The 18,916-nt window shown below is 47.3% G+C and overlaps 2 protein-coding genes across 3 annotated transcripts in view; both read right to left on the bottom strand.

Annotated features, from left to right (window-relative positions):
• Positions 1-444: 444 nt before the first annotated feature.
• Positions 445-14,800, bottom strand: CRYGN (crystallin gamma N). Its single transcript, XM_021555301.3, has 4 exons — positions 8,397-14,800; positions 7,691-7,939; positions 5,824-5,969; positions 445-672 (listed from the first exon to the last, which is right to left on the bottom strand). Exons 1-4 carry the CDS (start codon positions 8,415-8,417, stop codon positions 537-539), a joined length of 552 nt encoding a protein of 183 aa, XP_021410976.1. The 5' UTR covers positions 8,418-14,800; the 3' UTR covers positions 445-536.
• A 548-nt stretch (positions 14,801-15,348) lies between these two features.
• The window catches only part of RHEB (Ras homolog, mTORC1 binding), a 38,482-nt gene continuing 34,914 nt past the window's right edge, over positions 15,349-18,916 (bottom strand). For both annotated transcript variants that reach the window (XM_085572921.1, XM_021555255.3), the window contains one exon: positions 15,349-16,354. In XM_085572921.1, the coding sequence (XP_085429047.1) occupies positions 16,262-16,354 (93 nt within the window). In that variant the 3' untranslated portion in view covers positions 15,349-16,261. The remainder of the gene's footprint in view (positions 16,355-18,916) is intronic.

Genomic DNA, 18,916 nt, shown 5'->3' on the forward strand with positions numbered 1-18,916 from the left:
AGTAGCTCAGGATGAATGGCTGCTTTCACCTTTTTATCAAGACCAGCACGTCATGCTCAGGCAGACCCCACAAGTCGCTCAGCTCCTGCTGTGATCCTCACGTGTGTTCTCACATGGCTCCCAATGGCTCTGCCTGTGCTCCCCACCCATGAGTGCATCCACATGACCTCCTCCAGGCACTCGGAGTCAGCCGGGGCCATCACATGGTGGCCCTGGTCGAGGCAGAAGGAACATGTGTCAGACCACAACCACGATGGCAGGCATCTTCCTACATCTGTGTGTCACCAGCAGTTCTGGCCCATCCTCCCATGGCCTCCTTATAAGCCACTGCAGATTAAGAAAGCAAACTCACGGCGTTTAAATCAAGCTTAGAAAGATTACGAGCCTCGTCTCTCACCAACTCATGTTAGTTATATAAAAAAAAAACTGCTTGGAGCCAACAGCTGGTGTTTAACAATTTATTCCAGGGGTCAGCACGTGGGGAGGAGGGTGATGCTCAGCCTCAGCAGGCCATGGCTGGCAGGGTGAAGGCTCAGCTAGAAGTAGTTGACGACTCTCCTGATGGACTGGACGCTGGAGCTGCGCGCCTGCCACTCGTCGAAGCTGCTGAACTCGCCGCGCTCCACCACGTACATGCGGCCCCGGTAGTTGGGCTCCTCGTACAGCACCCACCTGGGCACAAAGGGTGGAAAAAAACCCAAAGGAATAAAAGGAATAGCAGAAAGATGGGAGTGAAGTGTGTTGGCAGTGTAAGGTGATGAGTGAAGGACTGTGTGGCTTACTTAGCTGTTCCTTTATTGCCTAGAATTTATGTTCTCTGAGATCACTTGGGCCCCAGCACCGTGGCACAAAGCGGGGTCACCTGCGTCCCTGCTCGTGCAAAGTGGCTGCTCTGAGGGGCTGCATTCAGGCACTGCTGCACTGCAAACCTCCAGGGCCTCATTCCCAGTCCCACCCCACACATGGAGATGCTCCTGGTGGGGTTCACTGTGGGCGCTCCCCCCAGCGTGGCCTGGCAAATACCCAAAGCCAAACTGGACCTTGCCCTTGGAAGATGTTTTGGGTTACACCAGCAATAAAACCTAGGCCCAAGGGCTCCCTGCTTCCCATTACTGTAGGAATGGATGTGGCTGAGCTTCACCATGTGCAACAGAAACAATTTAATAGCATTTGATAGCGCTAAAGAAGGATATGAGTCCCCTCAGCCCCTGCATAAACCCCTTTTTAGGGGCTGTAAGAAGAAACATGCAATGCTTGATGGATGCTTTGCCTCTTTGAACTGATTCGTTAGATATGATGGGAACCATATTTAGTAATTTCTCTCTTTGTTAATAATTCCTAATGGCCTCTTTATGCTTTCCAACAGAGAGCAGGGCTTGGTTTGGTTATCTTTATCTCTACATCGAGAGTTAAGGACAACTTTCCCTTGTAATGCAGTCAAATGGATACAACATTTAATAACCTTGGTGACTTTGGCATGCCTGACTTCTTCCCCTGGCTTGGCTACACTGTCCATTGCCCTGGCTTGTGAAATGTCTTTCTCCATTTGAAGGTCAAGTCAGGAGCAATTCTGATGGTCAAAAAGCACAATTTTGCCACTTTTCTCTCCCTTCACTTCACATGATTTTACTGTGGCCACAAGTGTCACCCCTGTCCTCTATGTGAGTCTCCCATGCTTCTTAACCAAATTTTGCCATTGCTCTGACAGTTTTACAGTCAGGTTACCACCCTGTCATTGCTGAGCTGCTCATCTCTGCCTCTTTCCTCTCATCCCCATATTTTTTAAGATTTTATGAGGATCTCTGCTGCTTTTCCCATCTATTTTCTCAGCAATGACAGCAAAGCAGAAATGCAATCCTCCAAATATTTTGGTTTCTGTGGTCTGTCTTTGCAGGAATTCAGCTGGGACATTGGGGTTAGGACTTACTGTATGTGGGATTTCCAGGGAGAAACTTCTTCAAGAGCTGGAGGGGTCAAAGACTGCTGGGCCTTAAGGGTCAGACAACAGCTGGTGAACTCAGATCAGTCTAACCCAAAGCAAAAAGCTGGAGGCTTAGGAAAAATTGTTTATAAAACCAGCCACCCACAGGCATTATTTAAAAAACAAAACAAGAAAAGTTTTGGAGTTTTTTATGCAAGGCACCTTACAGGTTCCTTGACATATTTGTCTTGTGTTTCTGAGAGGACATGAGGTGGGACTGTGGTGGTTCCCTTCTCCCAGATCCCTGTGCAGGAGCAGGACCAGCATGTGGATACCAGCATGGAATGCTGTGCCTTGGTTTTGTGACAGAGCATCCAGTAGTATCAGAGCCCTGGGCATGGCATCTCTGACACGTGGCTCCTGCAAACAAACAACCTCATTCTCTGGACCTTGTTGCAGCCAGTTTATATCCAAACTGGAATTACAAAATCATCCTCAGTCTTTTGCTTTGATGCTCACTTTGCAGCACGTGGGGAAGGCTGCCCACTGCTCACCTGTGGGTGGAGTGTACTCCCACCACATATCCCAGTGTGCAGTGACAGAAAGCATTCCCAGCTTAATTAACAACAGTTTATAACATTTTTCTCCTCTTTCTTTTCAGCTCTTCTGCTCTAGGACACCTTTCAACAACAGGTGGGCCCTGGGGAATAGAGAAGGAGGAAGAGCAGCCCCTCACAGTCACTGTCTTTACCAAGATTTCTTTCCAGACACATGGTTGATGTGTCTGCACCATTATGTGGAGGGAATGGGACAGGCTTGGATGTAGATAGAAGCAGACTGAGTGACCTGGTGTGGTGATAAGAACACCCACTTGGCTTGTCCCTCTGCTTAGGGGAAGGCTGAAAAAGCCCAAAACCCAAAGGAATAAAAGGAATAGCAGAAAGATGGGAGTGAAGTGTGTTGGCAGTGTAAGGTGATGAGTGAAGGCCTGTATGGCTTACTTAGCTATTCCTTTATTGCCTAGAATTTACGTTCTCTAAGACCATCAGCAAGAGTGGAAATCAAGTCAGCCAGGAGCCCAGAAAAAAAAAAAAATAAATGAGATGATCTTGTCCTCAAGCCCAGCATGGGAGAGTTGATCCAGGCACAGAGCACACAGCCCTCAAACATCTCAGTGCTGTGTTTCATTAGCACATAATCCCAGCAGACATGGGAATAAAATGCTCATGGAACCAACTCAAACTCTGTAAGCCAACACTGGCTGCTCAAACTGAAAAATGAGGAGGGGAATGCTGGAGCATCAGCCTGAACCAAGCAGGAGGCTTTCAGTGGAGCTCAAAGTCACTTATTCTCCATGTAGGACTTGAGCAGTGCCATGGGCAGGTATCACCTTTGCTGAGGAATTTGTGATGTTTATTGGGCAGCAGCATTTGGGTACCTGTTCTGCTTTGTATTTCACAACCTGACTGTAGAACAGCTACCAAGCACTCATGAATGCTTCAGCAGAATAAATGTTGGTCTGGTTCCTTCAAGTTATTCCACTGTAGTGTAGAAAAGCTCTTTTTGGGATATTCTCTCCTGGGCCGCCAAACAAATTCAGCTTTTTAAAATTGTTATTTCTAGGCTGTCCTCTGTGGAGTGGCTGAGGCACAAAGGAGGACAAGAGCTACACATCTTCATCTAAAATCAGATGATACCATATGTGATACTGGAGCTGGCTCTGCCCGTGGGACGGGCGAAGCCACTCACCACAAACCTGCAACAGCTCCCGAGGAGGCGGTGACACCTCAAAACTGCTCCAAAATAGCAACATTGCCAGTGTGCCTTAAACAGCTTTACCATCACCCTTCTGGCTGCCCCAGGAAGGCAGCAGGGAAGGTGCTGGACCCCCTCAGGCTCACCATGCCCCATGCCAAAGGCTGATGTTTGTCTCCATTGCCATGTTTCCAGAGGATCCATCATCACTTCCCGCGGGCACAGCCACCTCCACAAAGCGCAGGCAGCAACTTTTTATCAGCACATGACACCATCCATGGATTTGGAAATGGAAACAAATATTTCTGTATCCAACAGATGTCATGTTGTGGGAATTGAGGGTGAAAATCACAGCAAGTCTGTGGCTGAAACTCCCTTTGTCTCCACTGACCCCATCTCCTCTGCTCCCAGACATCCAAGGATGAGTCCTGGGACAGCTTTGCCAGGTTATGCCCAGCATCATCTACACCTGCAGCACCTCTGGAGGCACTTGGGTTTAGAAAGTCCATCCAAAGGAGAGAAGTGGTGCTATAGGGTCCCTTTCTCTCCCTGCTCTCACCTCTCTGCAGTGCTATCTCATCCTTCCCTCTCTCCTCCTGCAGCCTAGGACAGCAGATCCCTCTACATTGTCCTGCATTTAATTGCCTTTACAGACCTTTCCAAGCATGTCCAGCACTGATCTTCCCAGGATCTGAATGTAATGCTACAAACCTCAGTGATTTTCCTCACCATGCGCCTCTCCGTGCTTTGTTTTTTCCATTTTTTCTCACTGTTCATAGACCTTGAGAAGTCCTGTGATGTTAACACAAACGATCCAGACTCCCATGTGAGGGAGAGCAAGCTTTGTGCCCTTTATATATTTTGTAGGTGAGGGGGAAAATCAATCTGAAAAATTCAAGTGCTTGAAAGTTTCTGGGCAGCTTCCCAGTTTCTCAAGCTTAAGGCTCTGCTACAGAGACCCAAGCAGTAAATTGGCCCTAAAGCTCTTGCCAGAGTATTCACAGGCTCCCTCTTGGCTTTGCAGTGTTGGTGCTCAAATGCTCAGCACTAACAGGGTCCCTGGTGGGCTCCAGACATTTCTTCCCATCAGGAGTGGGCAGCTCTGCTCCTTAATGAACTGCCATTGCCTAATCATAAGCCTGGATTTTTGGAAGAGGAGAGGCCTTGGCTGGATCAGAAAGGCTCCTGCAGGACACTTGCTGCTGTCAGGATGTCTTGAGCTTGCATAGCAACAACCTTTCCCTATTCTTAGAAAAAAAAAATGGACACAAAGGGTCCAGCATCTCACACCATTGTGAGCTGCACAACGTCCAGTCCAGCACAGGTGAAGAACCTGTGCTCCCTCCTCTGCAGGGGCTTCCCTCTGCCCCAGGGCCTCCCTCCAGCCACCCTCTGCCTGCCTCTGGGAAGGTGTCATGGCACTCCCCAGCTCCCAGCACGCTTGCAGTGAAAACACAATTGTCAGACAGAGGAAAGGGGAGACAGACAGAAAACAACCGGTCTGACAATAAGAGGAAAAAAACACAGAAAGGACCAACACCATTGAGAAAATACAAACTGCCACCAAACATCAAGGAAAAGGCAAAAGTGACATCCTGCCCAGGCCTTCAGGAATGTCTGCAGGGGCAGAGGGTGGGGCTGAGCCTCAGTCTGGGCATCACCACTGCTGTCAGCCCTGTCTTTCAGAGGCAGGATTTAATGTAAAGGGGAGGTGCCACTGCCTCAGTTTTGCCATCATAGGAAAAGTGGTGAAGCCACTTGCAAAGCAAAAGCCCTGACATGCATCACCTGGAGCTATCCATCCAACCTCCCTGAGAGCTTCTGCATGGATTGAAAGAGGTGTGGAAGGCAGAAGGAAGGCAGGAAGGAAGGAAGGAAGGAGATGGTTTTAGGCTTCTCATTTCATACACCTTAAAAAGGTGTCTCAGAGTTCTTGTAACTCATGCTTAGCTGCCACCCTCCAAAAGTCAGACCCCTTTGAAGCAACTTGCAGTGGGCAGGCACCAACACTCACCTTTAACCAAAGGCTTAATAAACATTTTTAGGCTTTCACCAAGTGTCCTCAGTGCTGACAGGGTTTTCTATGAGGGAGGAGTGTCTGCAGCCCCCTGTCCCCTGCAGTGCCCAGGACACGTGGAATTACTTACGCGCCATCTCCGTACACTTTGAGGGCATTGATGCAGGCCTTGTCCCAGCCTTGTCCCTGCAGGAAGGAGCAATCTTCTGTCAGCTCCAGGCTGGGACCCCTAAAATTGCTCCCCTCGAATATTTCGATCCTGTAATGCTCGCCGTGCTGGGGACAAAGGGATTGGAGTCAACAGCAACACCAAAAAAGCACAACAAACTATTTCTCTGGCTTTTATAAGACAAAGAGGGAGACAGAAGGGTACTTTGGAAGAGGAATGTGAAGAGCAATCCAAGACCACTGGTGCCAGCATGAACAGAGCACGCACAAACTCATGCTGCCTCCCAGCACATCAACCATGAGAGCAGCCAAAAGTCTCCCAAACCTGTGCCTGGCTGCACCTTCCTGTGCTGCTGGCCACATGCACATCGTGGGGTGCCAGTGCTGGGGCACACACAGCCCCTCGTCCATCTGCAGATCCCCTCCACCAGCCCACACACCCTCCAAACCAAATGCAGCATCAGCTGCAGCCCCGACGCTCTGCACACCCAAACAGGAAAATGAAACATAGCCTGAATGTACAAAGATGTTGGACTATTCCCCTAAACTAATTTACACTGCCTCTGGTTTCATGCACAGCTGCTGTTCCTGGTGAGAGATGCTGTGCCTTTCTTTTAGGAAAATAAAAACGGGGGAAAAAAGGAAACTTTCCCATCATCATCATTGCTGAGCCCTTGATGGTTACGTGTCACAAATTACTCTGGGGAGATCTCTGCAGCCTGTGGCAGAGCTATGTGGGACAGAGCGAGCTCAAAGGATATTTTAAAGCCAAATTCAAAGGATACCTAAATGCATTTTTCAAACAAACAACGTCAGCACGCAAGGAGGCCGGGCTGCCACGCCAAACCCGCGGCAGGGAGCCGCCGGCAGCAGCCCAGCGGACACCGCGCCCAGCGAACATTCCTCCGGGAATCTGCGCCCACAAACGCCTCCGAGCCCTCGCTGGCATCTCACAGGGAAAATCTTGGGCCAGGAAAAGAGGAGCACATCCTTGTGCTGGCCAGGGTCCACGGCCTGGGCCAGAGCATCCCTCCACGTATGGATCATGGAGGTGCTTTAGGAATGATGTTACAGACCTGAAATAGACCCGCTGCTGAGCCAAAAGCAGTTTCAGGACCAGTGAGAAATCCCACCAGCTCCAGCTGGGCTCATTATTGCCCCAGTGGTAGGAGAATCAATGGAAAGACCCAACCCGTACTCATTTTTCTTTGCTACTTTTTAATCTTCCCATTTAAAACTTCCTCTGGACGGTGTTTTTAAAAACTTGATAAGGGGAAGGGAATTTAATGGGTTTAGTTTGGGATTATCCAGGTCAGAGAGTGGTTTGCAACAGCAGAGAATTCAACTAAAATTTGCTAGGAGCAGCCCTATGGTCTGATTGGAAAGCCCTTGGGCTGCCCTCTCCCCGTTTGGGTGCATGGGGAGATGCAGCAGCTGCAGCTCTAACTTGCCTTGGGCAATGAATCTCCTTCTGAATCCCCCTGTGAATATCTCACAGCAGCTTACATTAAAAGGAAAAGCACGTGGTACCAGCAGGACCTTGCCATCTCATCTGGAAAACCACATCCTCTTAAAGGCACTGCGTTTCACTGTGAGAGGAAGAAGATGCATCTTCCTCCTGTCTGGGGACACAGGAAACTGTCTCAGCTTTGTGGCCTGCACAGACCGCTCTGAACGGGGACAAACCCACCCAGGAAACTCCTTCCTGCTCAATGGGACACCCTATTTGTAAAGAACACACGTTTTTACGGCACTTATTCACGGGGCTCCTGTGACCAGGATAAACTCAACACCAACAGCAGAGCCAACACCAGCAGCATCCCACTCACCATCCCCACGGGCCGGCAGGAGCCCAGGTGGTCGCTGCGCCCGTTCCAGCGGTAGAAGTCGGGATACTCGCCGTGCTCCAGGATGTACTGCTGCCCTCGGAAGTCGGGGTGGTCGAAGCAGACCCAAGCTCCGCTCTGGACACAGATGGAGTTGACCCGGTTGAGGAAACCTTGGTCCTGGAAGCTGTTGCAGCTGCCACAGACGTCCAGCTTCCTGCCCGTGAAGCATTTGCCTTCATAGAAAGTGATCTGGGGGGAGGAGGAGAAAGGGCTCGCGTTGAGGAGCAGGGGCACGGCCGGACTCCCATTCCAAGCTGATGGGAATTTCCTGCAGATGCATCATTTCGGGGTGGTTTGGGTTATTTTAGCTGCTTTCCAGCAAAAGGAGCACAGCATCGCTGGCATTTTTTCCTAAGAAGAGTATTTGTTTTTCTGGGAACGCGGAGCGTCCCGCATTTATGACACTTCTCACCACCTCGTGCTCACTCACACATATTTCCAGCAGGAATGTTTAAACAGGAAATTTGGCTCCCGAAATGCAGCTCCTTCTGCCGCACCCTCCCCACCCCTGCTACCAAATTTGCTCCCGGGATCACCACTCACACCATGTCTGCTGGCTCTCTCATCTCATCAGCTCCTTCCACCCAGAGGATGCTCGGGCTCTCCGGCCCCAGGCTGAAAGGGAAGAGGTTGGGTCCTTACTTACTTTTCCTGAGTATTGAGACATTTTCTGTGGCCGTTATCCACGGCCCAGCGTGGGAGCTGGAGCAGAACCGCGATGGATGGGTCATTGGACACCCCATTATATAGGGGGGGCCGGGGCTGCCAGGGCTTTGTAACAAAGCCGCGGGAACCGGGGGCTTTGCCTTTCCTGCTTCGTAGGCAGAACCGCCGGTGACGGGGCCTGCTGAGTCCGGGCTTTTGATTTTGGGCAGATGATCTGACAAAAGATTTGCTTGGCAGGGCTTTGGTCGATTAGCAGTGCACATTTACTGCTCCTTTTTGGAGGACTTCTTTTTTTTTTATATACTTCTTTTTTTCATCTTTATTTCTATTTCACTTCTTCAATTTCTTTTCTGTTTCCTCCTATTTTTTCTTTTCCTTCCATCCTTTTTCTTTTTCCTCAGAACAGAAAACAAGTAAATGAGGAAACAGCAGCATCTCTAAGCATAGCACATAATTTCTCTATGTCAGATTTGCTTTTTCCCAGTTTCTTCCCACCTATTACAGTCTGGCAGCCAAGAAAGAGTATCCTTGAAGACTCCCCACCAACAAACATTGCACTCCATCTGGCAAACCAATGGTTTCTCATTTAACCTTTGAACCTCTCTAAATGGCATCACCAAAAGCCAAGGACCTGATCCCCTCCAAAGCACAAAGGTTGGGCTCACAAACCCACTGATGTCACTCATGAGCATCGTTCTCAGGAATGTTTTGGTCTTCCAGCACTGAAGCCCTGACTCACAGCTGTAAATCAGGATTAGAGGAACTTTTGGACCGTAAAGTTACCATATTAAAGTAACTTACCTTGCAGCTATATGGGACCATAAAGTCCTCATTGTATTATAAGAATACCCAGAGATTTTAAGTGTCATATTCCCAGGGCAAACAGCAAAGGAAGCTCCCAGCCCATAAACCCCATCAGTTCATAGTAACGAGCTAGAAAGAGGTAAAGGCAGATGTATGGGGGTGGCCTATGGACCAGCATGCAGAGACGTACCAAGGGGCCACATTAAAAGGAGATTTGTGCTTTTATGCTATTTAATATCTCTGGAAGAGGCTTCACACACAGCCCCTGCTCACTGAATCCTCCTCCTCACTCACTGGCCCCCCATTGCCTCCCCTTGCTGCTGCCTCCCTCCCTGGACCATCAGGAACACAGCTCAAATCTGAACCCTAAAACCTCCTTTCCTGGCAGGCTGCTCCCATCCTCAGGTGTGCCAGCAGCCTGGCTCGGCTGCCCCGCTCTGCTGCCTCGGCTCACCGCTTCATCTTGAGATTAAAGACTGCTTCAGGAGAGAGGATGTCATTATTAGGGCTCAAAAGAGCACCACCCTTTTGATTAAGATGTAAAAGTTAATAAGCACGTGTGCAGACACACGTAGGCTGAGCTGGAGGATGTTGCTGACTGGGATGCACTGGAGGAGGAAGGAGGGAGGTGGCTCTTTGTGCTGGGAGAGGAAACACATCCTCCAGCTGATGCAGGCAAAGCTGCCCTGGCATCGCAGGAACACGGCTCACACGTATGTGTTGTGCTGTGAGGGAGGAAACAATGAAAAAACCCTCATCTGATTAAAAAAAAACCCAACCCTGCCCAAAACCTCTTTGAAACGCCGGTGCTAATTTTAAGGTGTTAAATTAATCACCAGATGGTGCAGGGAAAACTAACAGCATGCAGAAAGTCCCACTTGGGAGAGCTGCAGCCAAGATGGGGGGCTTTAATGTTGTTCCCATTCCTGTGGCCTTGCAGTCAGTGACCTGGGACAGAAGGAGAAGTGTCCCACTTCTGGGTCATGGCTGGGAGCATGAGGACAATGGGGTGGCACTGTCACTGGCATTGGGACCCAACTCTGCATCCATTGGTGTCACACACCCTTTGCCTTGGCCATGAGCTGTTGGGTGCCTGGAGAGGAAGACCCGTGGCACCCATGGCAAACTGCCCCAAAGCACCCAGGAAAGCAAATGCTCCCTCAGGAGATTTTTATGGAACCACAAAAGCCTGGTTTCCTCTGGCTCTGTCTCATGAGGGGATTTTCCTGTTTCTCTTAAAGTGTGACATTTCATTCAATGTGCAAGAGGTTGATGAATCTGAGATTTGTGCCCATCTATCAGATTTCTTAGAAATTGCCCAACAGGTTCAAAAGCTATTTCAAGAGAGATAGAAAGAGGCTGTGGCAATTTTATCCTCATTTTTTTGACAAACCTCATTAAAGATATGAAATAAGAAAGGACTTATCTCTAGGAAAAAACAACTCGATGAGGAAAACAGAATATGGAAGAATGGCAAATGATAATTTCTGGACAAAGCCCCTTAACTCCTTGCCAAAGATGGAAAGGTTGCCAATGGAAGAGAGAAAAGAGCAGCCTGAGGAGCCTGTGGCCACTAAGAGCATTTCAGGCAAGTGGTGCTGGGGCTGACCTCACCTCCTCCTCGTGCCCAGGTCCATCTGACCATGAGCCCCCCAGCAAAAGTATTGTGGGCAGCCTTCATCCACTGTGGCTGCTTAAAGAATGAAACATTGGAAATTAACTTGTAAGTTTGAGTATTTGGCTTTAACAGCCAAAACCCCAAAATCTGAGATTCTTTTGTGGGTTTGGCTTACAGGGAGGAATTGGGTTGGATGTCCACAAGGGCAGCTCCAGGCTGTGCTATCTCTGCTGGCCTTTGCTGCCACAAGGCCGAGGAGTGAAGTGGTGAGAGACAATTTGCTCTCCAAATTGTCCAGACCAGAGGCAGGGGAGCTGAGCAGGGTGTGACTCCTGCAGGTGAATCTTTGGGAGTGACCTCACTTATGTGAATGGAATATTCCCTGTCAGAGGCTTAGCAGGATTAGCATTCTGCTCACAGGTACCTCCTAGAGCTGGCACAGCCCCACACAAATAACCAAGCAGTTGCTCCACATCCTCTGAAAGGGCCACACTTCTGGAAGAGTCTGTATTTGCAAAGCAGTGTAAGACCTGGCACAGAAAATCCCTAGCTCAGGGCCTTCAAAACACCACCTTGCTTTGAAAAGCTCATAGATTTTTCACATACCTCAGTATGAGATACTTTGAGCTCATTAAATATAAAACAGCCATGGGTCTTGCTCCTTCCCATGGAAAAATTTTTGGCTTGCTGCTGGGAATGATGAGCACATCCTGTGGGACTCCTCAGAGCAGCAACAGACCTGAGTGAGAAACCATCTCATGGCTCAAAGAAGAGATTCTGTGTGAAATACACGTTGCTTGTTGAAGACCTGGCCCACCTCAGAACAGCTGCCAAAAGTACCAATTTCTGCTGCTGATTTACCCATTCCCTGTACCAGAGTGCACCATGTGCTGCCTCCCAGAGCTGCCAGGGGGTCTGGGTACACTGACTGCAGAACATCTCTGCAAAACATTCAACCCACACCCTCCCTGGCAGAATACATCACCTGTTGCTGGAAATGGGAATCAGCTGCCAGGCAATGGTTGTGGGTTCCATGTGTTGCCTTCAGCATGGATGCACTATGACATAAAAATCTTTGGATAATCTCTACCAAGGGTGGCCACCTCACACCCTGACCCACCACCCATCCCATGTCAGCAACACCTCGTGTCTCCCATGTGTGGGAAGGACTCCAAAAAGCCTCCTCAGACTCAGCAAATCCTGTCACAAAATGATGGATCTGGCCAGGTTCCTATTAGGAAAAACAGGTCCTCACCTTGGAGAGGGGACCTGCTGGGCAGGTTTAGCCAATTAGTCTCGTTTTCAGTAATATTCTATCCAGGGATTATCACACATCTCAGCATTTGACTGAGATAGATCTGGACTTCATTTTGGAAAGCATCAGAAGGCCTGGTGGGAGAAATCTTTTCAGTCTTCACTGTATTTCAAAAAAAGTAAGTTCCAGCAGGGAAGAGGATATCCAAGGAAAAGTCAGATGCTGAGGACACCCATCACCCACACCAGTTTAGCCACATTTCTGCATACTCACAACAGCTGAAGGGATCTGTGCAAAGGTTTTCACTCCCCATCCCCAGTTGTCAAAGGGGAGCAATTTTGACCTTGTTAGATGAAGTTGTGAAGAACAGCCAGTATTAGCAAAACGCTCTGAAGATGAGCAGTCCTGATTACATAAGGGCTAATTACAAGTTGTTGATTTCTCCTTCTGGAGAGGTTCAGCAGTATTAATTAGCAGGTTAAGCCCAGCAAGCCTGGGCACACATCTGAGACATCTGCACCTCGTCCAGACACAACAGCACAGCTACTGCAGGCACACAGAGGAACAACAAAAACACTTCCCCAGCTTTTTATTTCTGCAGCATGGACTCACCAACCCTTTACAGAAGCTGGGAAGAAGCATTACAAAGAAGGCTCCACAGACCCAGAGGTGACTCCCCAAACTCCATCATGGAGTAAAACAGGCAGGGAAACAACAGGAAAAAGAAGGCTCCATTTAGCACCTGCAGTCCATCCTCCCCCTGCTGAGCTCACCTGCCCCACTGCCTTACTCATCTGCAGCATTTCCAGGCATGGCAGGCTGGGAGATGGGCAGCTCCAGCCCTGGGTCTCAGGATTATTCACACAGCAAAGCAAGGAGCTGGACAGGGGCACAAGGAAGGCAGGAGTCACTTCCAAACCAGGACATCCACACAAGTCAATGAGAACTGAACATGACTCAAGAGTAGTTGATTTTCACATAACCACAGAATGGTTGGGGTCAGCCAGGACCCCTGGAGGACACCTGGAACAACCCCTGTTCAAGCAGGGTCACCCAGAGCTGGTTGCTTGGGACCATGTCCAAGTGGCTTTTGAGTATGTGCAAGGCGGGGAACTGGTGGACTGTGCTCAACCTTACAGTGCAAAAATTTTTCTCATTTCCTCAACAGGAAAAGGATCTTTACACTCTCACCTTTGCAAATGATCATCCCTTAAGAGTAAGGCTATTACATCTATATAATTCTTTTCCTAGCCTGGATCTGATAACTTTTACAAGGCTGTAAAAATTCATCAACCCCAGGAAAGCAGCACTTTGCTACAAAGAAGTATTTTGTTTCTGTACATAACAGGACTTCCACAATTGCCCATCCCCAATTTCAGGGCTCGCAGGGTGAAGAACCCAACCTGTGCCAGCTCAGTTTGAGGAAGCACAAGGCTGCCCCAGCCTCTGTCAGACTCCAGCTGCTGAAGGTGCCATCCTGAGAAGCCAAGTGAAAGCTGTACAGCCAAGGCTGAGGAGGAATTCAAGGATCATGCTTGTCTACACTTTTCAGCAGAAGTGCAAGATTATTGCACATGGCTGGTCTTTAGATCTTATTAACAGAGAAAGGCTCGGATGAGTGGAATAATTTCCATTTTTTACTGGATGAAGCAGAAAGAGGAAGAAGGGAATAAGATACGTGGACGAGTTCAATTCTTCAGCTATTATGGAAAATGCAAGAGCACTACATACTTCTCAGTGCTGAGTGCAGGAATTGTTTGGGCTGGGAGACCCAAAAGTCCATCCAGTTCCAACCCCCCTGCTAAGGGCAGGTTCACTTTCCACCAGACCAAGTTGCTCAGAGCCCCATCCAACCTGGCTCTGTGGAGCATCCATAAACTCTGAGCAGCCTGTTCCAGTCTATCACTGCCCTGAAGAATTTCTTCCTGTTAATTCTAAACCTACTGTCCTGCAGCTTGAAGCTATTTCCCCATTCCTATCAATACACAGCCTTGTGAAATATCCTTCTCACGTCTCAGAAACTCCCACCACAAATCATCCAGAGACTCTGCACTTGCCTTTGAGCCCTTCTGGAAAGCCTCACCACTGGCAGGCAGGACCTCAGTTATCCCACACTGTTGAACTGCACATGCCCGCACACATCTCCTTTAAAACTCTTAGCAGCTGGCACGCCTCAAGAAGCAATGCAGCAGCTATTATGGGGGTTAGACTAATGCCAATACACCTGCAGCCACAGTTTGACAAAAAAATGGAGCAGCTGTGCTCACTGAGCTTTGTGTTACTCCAGAATTTCCACCCTGTGATGCAGAACACGAGATGTGTCCATGATGCCACAGCCTCGGGTCATGTAACAGCTCATCCATCCTGGGGATCAGGCACTGAAGGATCTGACACATCCTGTGCTGTGCTCCTCAGGCCATGCTCTGCATCCTCAGCCACTCCAGTGCCAGCCAAGCAACCCTCACTGCAGGTTCTTGGGCAGGGAACAGCCCCAGCTCAGTCTGGTTCCAAAATCAAAGCATGGACCCATTGCCCTGAACAAGCTCTCTGCTGAACTCCAGCAATCCATCATGCGTAACAATCATCCAGCTACTCAACCTGTGCTTGGCACAAGGTGGGAGAATTAATGGAAAATGGGTTTTCAGAAACACTGGAAATATCCTAAGTGAAGAAAAAGGGCTTTTTTTTTTTTTTTTTTTTACCAGTCACTCTCATGATGACCAAAGAAAATACCAAGCTTTCCAACATACAGCTGAGAGGTTCAGACCATTTTTATATCATATGAGGGAACAATTGCACAAAGAAAATAAAGGAACAAAATGATTCATTTGTATCTTTTAGCACAGACTGGAAGGTAAGAGGTAATTCTGATTGCAAAACCACTCCAACTTTCCCTTCCTATCTACTCATGTCAGAATTGAAATTTCCAAATGAACACAAAAATGCAGACTAAACACTTCATTTAATTAACTGTTTCCCAAATCAGCCTTGCTTGTTTTTAATGTTTTGGGTTTTGTTCTGCTTTTCAATACAAAGTAGGTCAACTGCAAACTTTTAAAATATATAGCTATAAGTAGTTTGTTTCCAGGCTTGGGAGATTATGGCTTGCTAAGCCTCCAGTCCAAAAGCCAAGGAAAAGCCTGGAGCTGGTCAGGGAAAGCTGTGCAGGATCCCTGAACTCTGCACAGCCAGGCAGCAGGAGGCTGCTCACCTCTACCAGGAGCACAGGAATTCACGACAAACAGCCCACACCGATTTGTTCAGGACGTGCAATTTATTTTAAATGACATTTTTGTTCTCTTAACAAGTCTACGCTTGTGACCTGGATAAATCCACTCCATCCTGACAGCACTGCCAGTCACAAGTCTGCATGAACAGTCCGTAGCGCAGGAACTCGGGGCGGCTCTGCTCACCCTTTACTCAATGGTTACAGAGGAAAAACACAGAGCAGGTTCTGACTGAAACCCAGGACTTCCCTTCCAAATAAAGCTGGCACTTGTCTCTCCTTCCCGTGACTGGGTACAAAGCAAAGCAGAGCTGCTTGGCCAGCCTGGAGTTCCAGTAGCAAAAACGTTTGGGATCACTCGCAAACAACTTCCCGAGCAATAGTCAAACAATCCATTGGCTCCAAGGATCTCACGCCTCCTCTTAAGGTCAGCAGGTGAACATTTTTCACAAAAAAAAAAAGTTGATATGGAGTAATCAACAAAAAATTATAAACAGAACATTTAAGGTTTGCAGCTATTTTATTTACAAGTATACATTTAACACAAAGAAACACTGATATCCAAGCCTAGTTAATAGTAGTGTAACAATATGCATCATTTTGATGATTATTCTAACCAACAAACTACACTGAAAAATTAATGCCAGTAAAATTCTTGGTCATAATATTAAGAAATACAATATATAAATTGAAAATATGATTGCTTAAAATTTGAAAATGGAAGTGAAGCCATTTGCACAGGAGTCAGAGTTTAACATAATCTGAAGGGAAAGGCTCCAAACCAACTGTTTATCTTTCAGGTTAACAGAAGAAAAAAAAATAAAATTGAAAAAAAAAGGAAAAAAAACCAAAAACGAAGTATAGTTTATCCTTAAAGATAATGGGCAGTTTTGCTTCTTCAGGTAGAATGTATTCCCAGTGTTTTCAGGTTCTGCAGTGGAATTACATTACTGAGCATGAAGACTTCCCTTGTGAAGCTGCCCCATCGATTTTTTCTGCCTCCAAAATTATCCTCTTAAAAACATCAACGGCAGTCTGCAAAGAGAGAGCACACATTTAGGAGGGAAGGCTGAAAGAATAACTAAAAAAACGTTAGCAGTTTTACCAACTACATCAGCAGATAAATGCAGATCCAATGCTTATTCTGAAAGTGAGGAGGGCAAACGCAGTAATTTGAGTTTCAAAGGGAAGTGCAAACCCCCATCCACAGCAATCCTGGTCAGGGAGGGCAGGCACAGGCTGAGCCAGATTCACAACAGAGCTAATAACTGTAATCACCTTACTTTGCATGGCCAGCCTGTCCTAAGCAACTGACAGTACAGAAAGTTTGGATGCTGTGCTGCTTTAGAGAATAAACCAATCAGTTTGCCCTCAGTAATCTTTAAGATAATGAATAATTTCAGAAGGTAGCATATTTTTCAGCTCTCAACACTGACTTCGCACAGCTCAGTATGAGGGGTGACTTTACTACTCTTGATTTTCTCACTGTCCCTGTGAATAAGATTCGTATGAGACACCAGCAGAAAGCACAAGCTGAACTGTCACTAATATTCAGCAATATCCTTTGATAAAGTCCTCCTGAGAGAAAAGGGGTTACATTTTAAATAGACTGAACTGCATGACTAGAGCTTCAGTGTGAGAATCTTCAGCTTGGAAATGGTCTCCTGACCATCTCAGACTGACATTCAATCCAACCTCTGGCCATCCACTTATGGAATTCCAAGCACAGGAAAGTATATTCATTATATAAAAGCAGTCATGCTAGAAAGAGGATAAAAGGGGGTTTTGTTGGTTTTAATCAGCAGGCTGAAGAGCACCCTGTGATTTATGGCTACATATTCTGATTTAACAGATGTTTTTCCACCTCCACAAGATATAATTCTTAACTGGATCACTTCCAAATTAATTTCCCACAGCAATCTTAACAAGATTGGACTTGATGTTAAAGTTTCCTACATTTATATTGTTTGCGCACAGTACGATTCTGGAACTATTTAAAGTACTTCGCCAGCTGGAAAATAGGGTATTCCTCCATATAATGGAGTTTCTGGAATCCCAACAGAACCTGCCAGAAGAGACTCATTTAGTTCAGTAATGATATAACATACTTCCTGGGCAAATTGAGACTTTAGAACCATGGCCAGGACTGCAGTTGCTATCAAACTGCTTCCACTAATGAAAAGCTTCCCTTAATCAAAACCTGGTGATACACTGATTTACAAATATACTGCACCACCATTTCCTTAAGAGTCAAAATTTTCAATGGTTTCATTTTAATACATGAAATCTTTTTGCCCACGTTTCACAGCGCCCATTAAAAAACCTACACAACTTACTCTGTCAACCAAAAAGCTGCACATTCTCTAAGATGAGCTGTTTGAAGCACTAAGATGTAGGAGTTCACAGGGTTTGTTAATTCATTTCACAGAAAACACGTATTCACTGGGAAGGTTTATTTACTGTCCTACAGTGATTGCCTTAGAATTTGTAATTCAGCTCAAACGTGCTGAAGAGTTTTAGACTGAGCCTTTAAACATCACAGGAAGATGTTTTGTGACAAGGAATAAAGGATGCAGCCAGACTTTATATGCATCTGCCTCCATATGGTCCAATTATGGAATGTGGGTCACACCTAACCCACAGGAAGCCATCTGGCTTTTCCCTCTACCTTTCTCCCCGAGCAAACAAAGAGAAGCCAGCCTGGGCAACACCTGCTGCCCACAGAGCCCAGCAGTGAGCAGGGCACACCAGAGGCTCAGCTGCTGCTGCAGATGTGCCCTGGTGTGAGCAGGACACGCAGCTCAGGAGGCAGATTCCCTGCACGGGCAGGGAGTTGGGAATGTGCTGCCAGGAGGCAGCAGGAAGGTGCAACCACCCAAATCCAGCCTGCAGTGCTGGAGTCACCCTTTGGCAACTGTTTTATTATTTCAAAGAGGAAACCCTCAGCTGCTCACACTACTGGTTTATCCTAGCACAGAACTGGGCGTGGGAATTTGAATAATAGCCAGGTAAAAGAGGGTTGTTTCCCCCATCCTTTGCCAGTTCAAACATGTCAGATCTCTGGATTCCAAACTACTTTGAAGCATTTACTCAGCAGAGCATCTTCTGAGCTCCAAGATGAAGCTTGGAAAAAAGCACAACCAAGCAACTGCTTTTCAAGAGAGCTCCATTTTGGTAAGAAGCAGATTTTTTTTGCTACTTCCTTGCTTCTTTTGCAATTTACCTAATGCATTTTGCATAACTGGGTGAACACCATTTAGTTGTTTGTTACTTCCTAAATTCTTCCAGTTTAAGACCACTTTGGATTCTGGCAGTATTTCCAAGAGTGATGTTACTGCACTGGGATTAAGATGAAGAACTCCACCACAGCCTAGGTGACACTGTGTAGGGAATTCCACAAGAAAGGACTTGAAGTTCCTGGAGTTAGTCAAGCAGTGCATGTCTGGTAATAATTAAGCAGCTTGAGAAGACATGACAGTAACAGCCCAGCAGTCATCTCAGAGAGGTCTTTTCCATTAAGTGTCAGGATTGCCTTCCCAAAGCCCAGGGACTTCCCCTGATGACTGATGTGCTGGTGATATGCAGGCTCCTCCCAAA

This window comes from Lonchura striata, chromosome 2, assembly GCF_050655825.1.
Source record: "Lonchura striata isolate lonStrDom1 chromosome 2, ASM5065582v1, whole genome shotgun sequence".
NCBI lineage: Eukaryota > Metazoa > Chordata > Aves > Passeriformes > Estrildidae > Lonchura > Lonchura striata.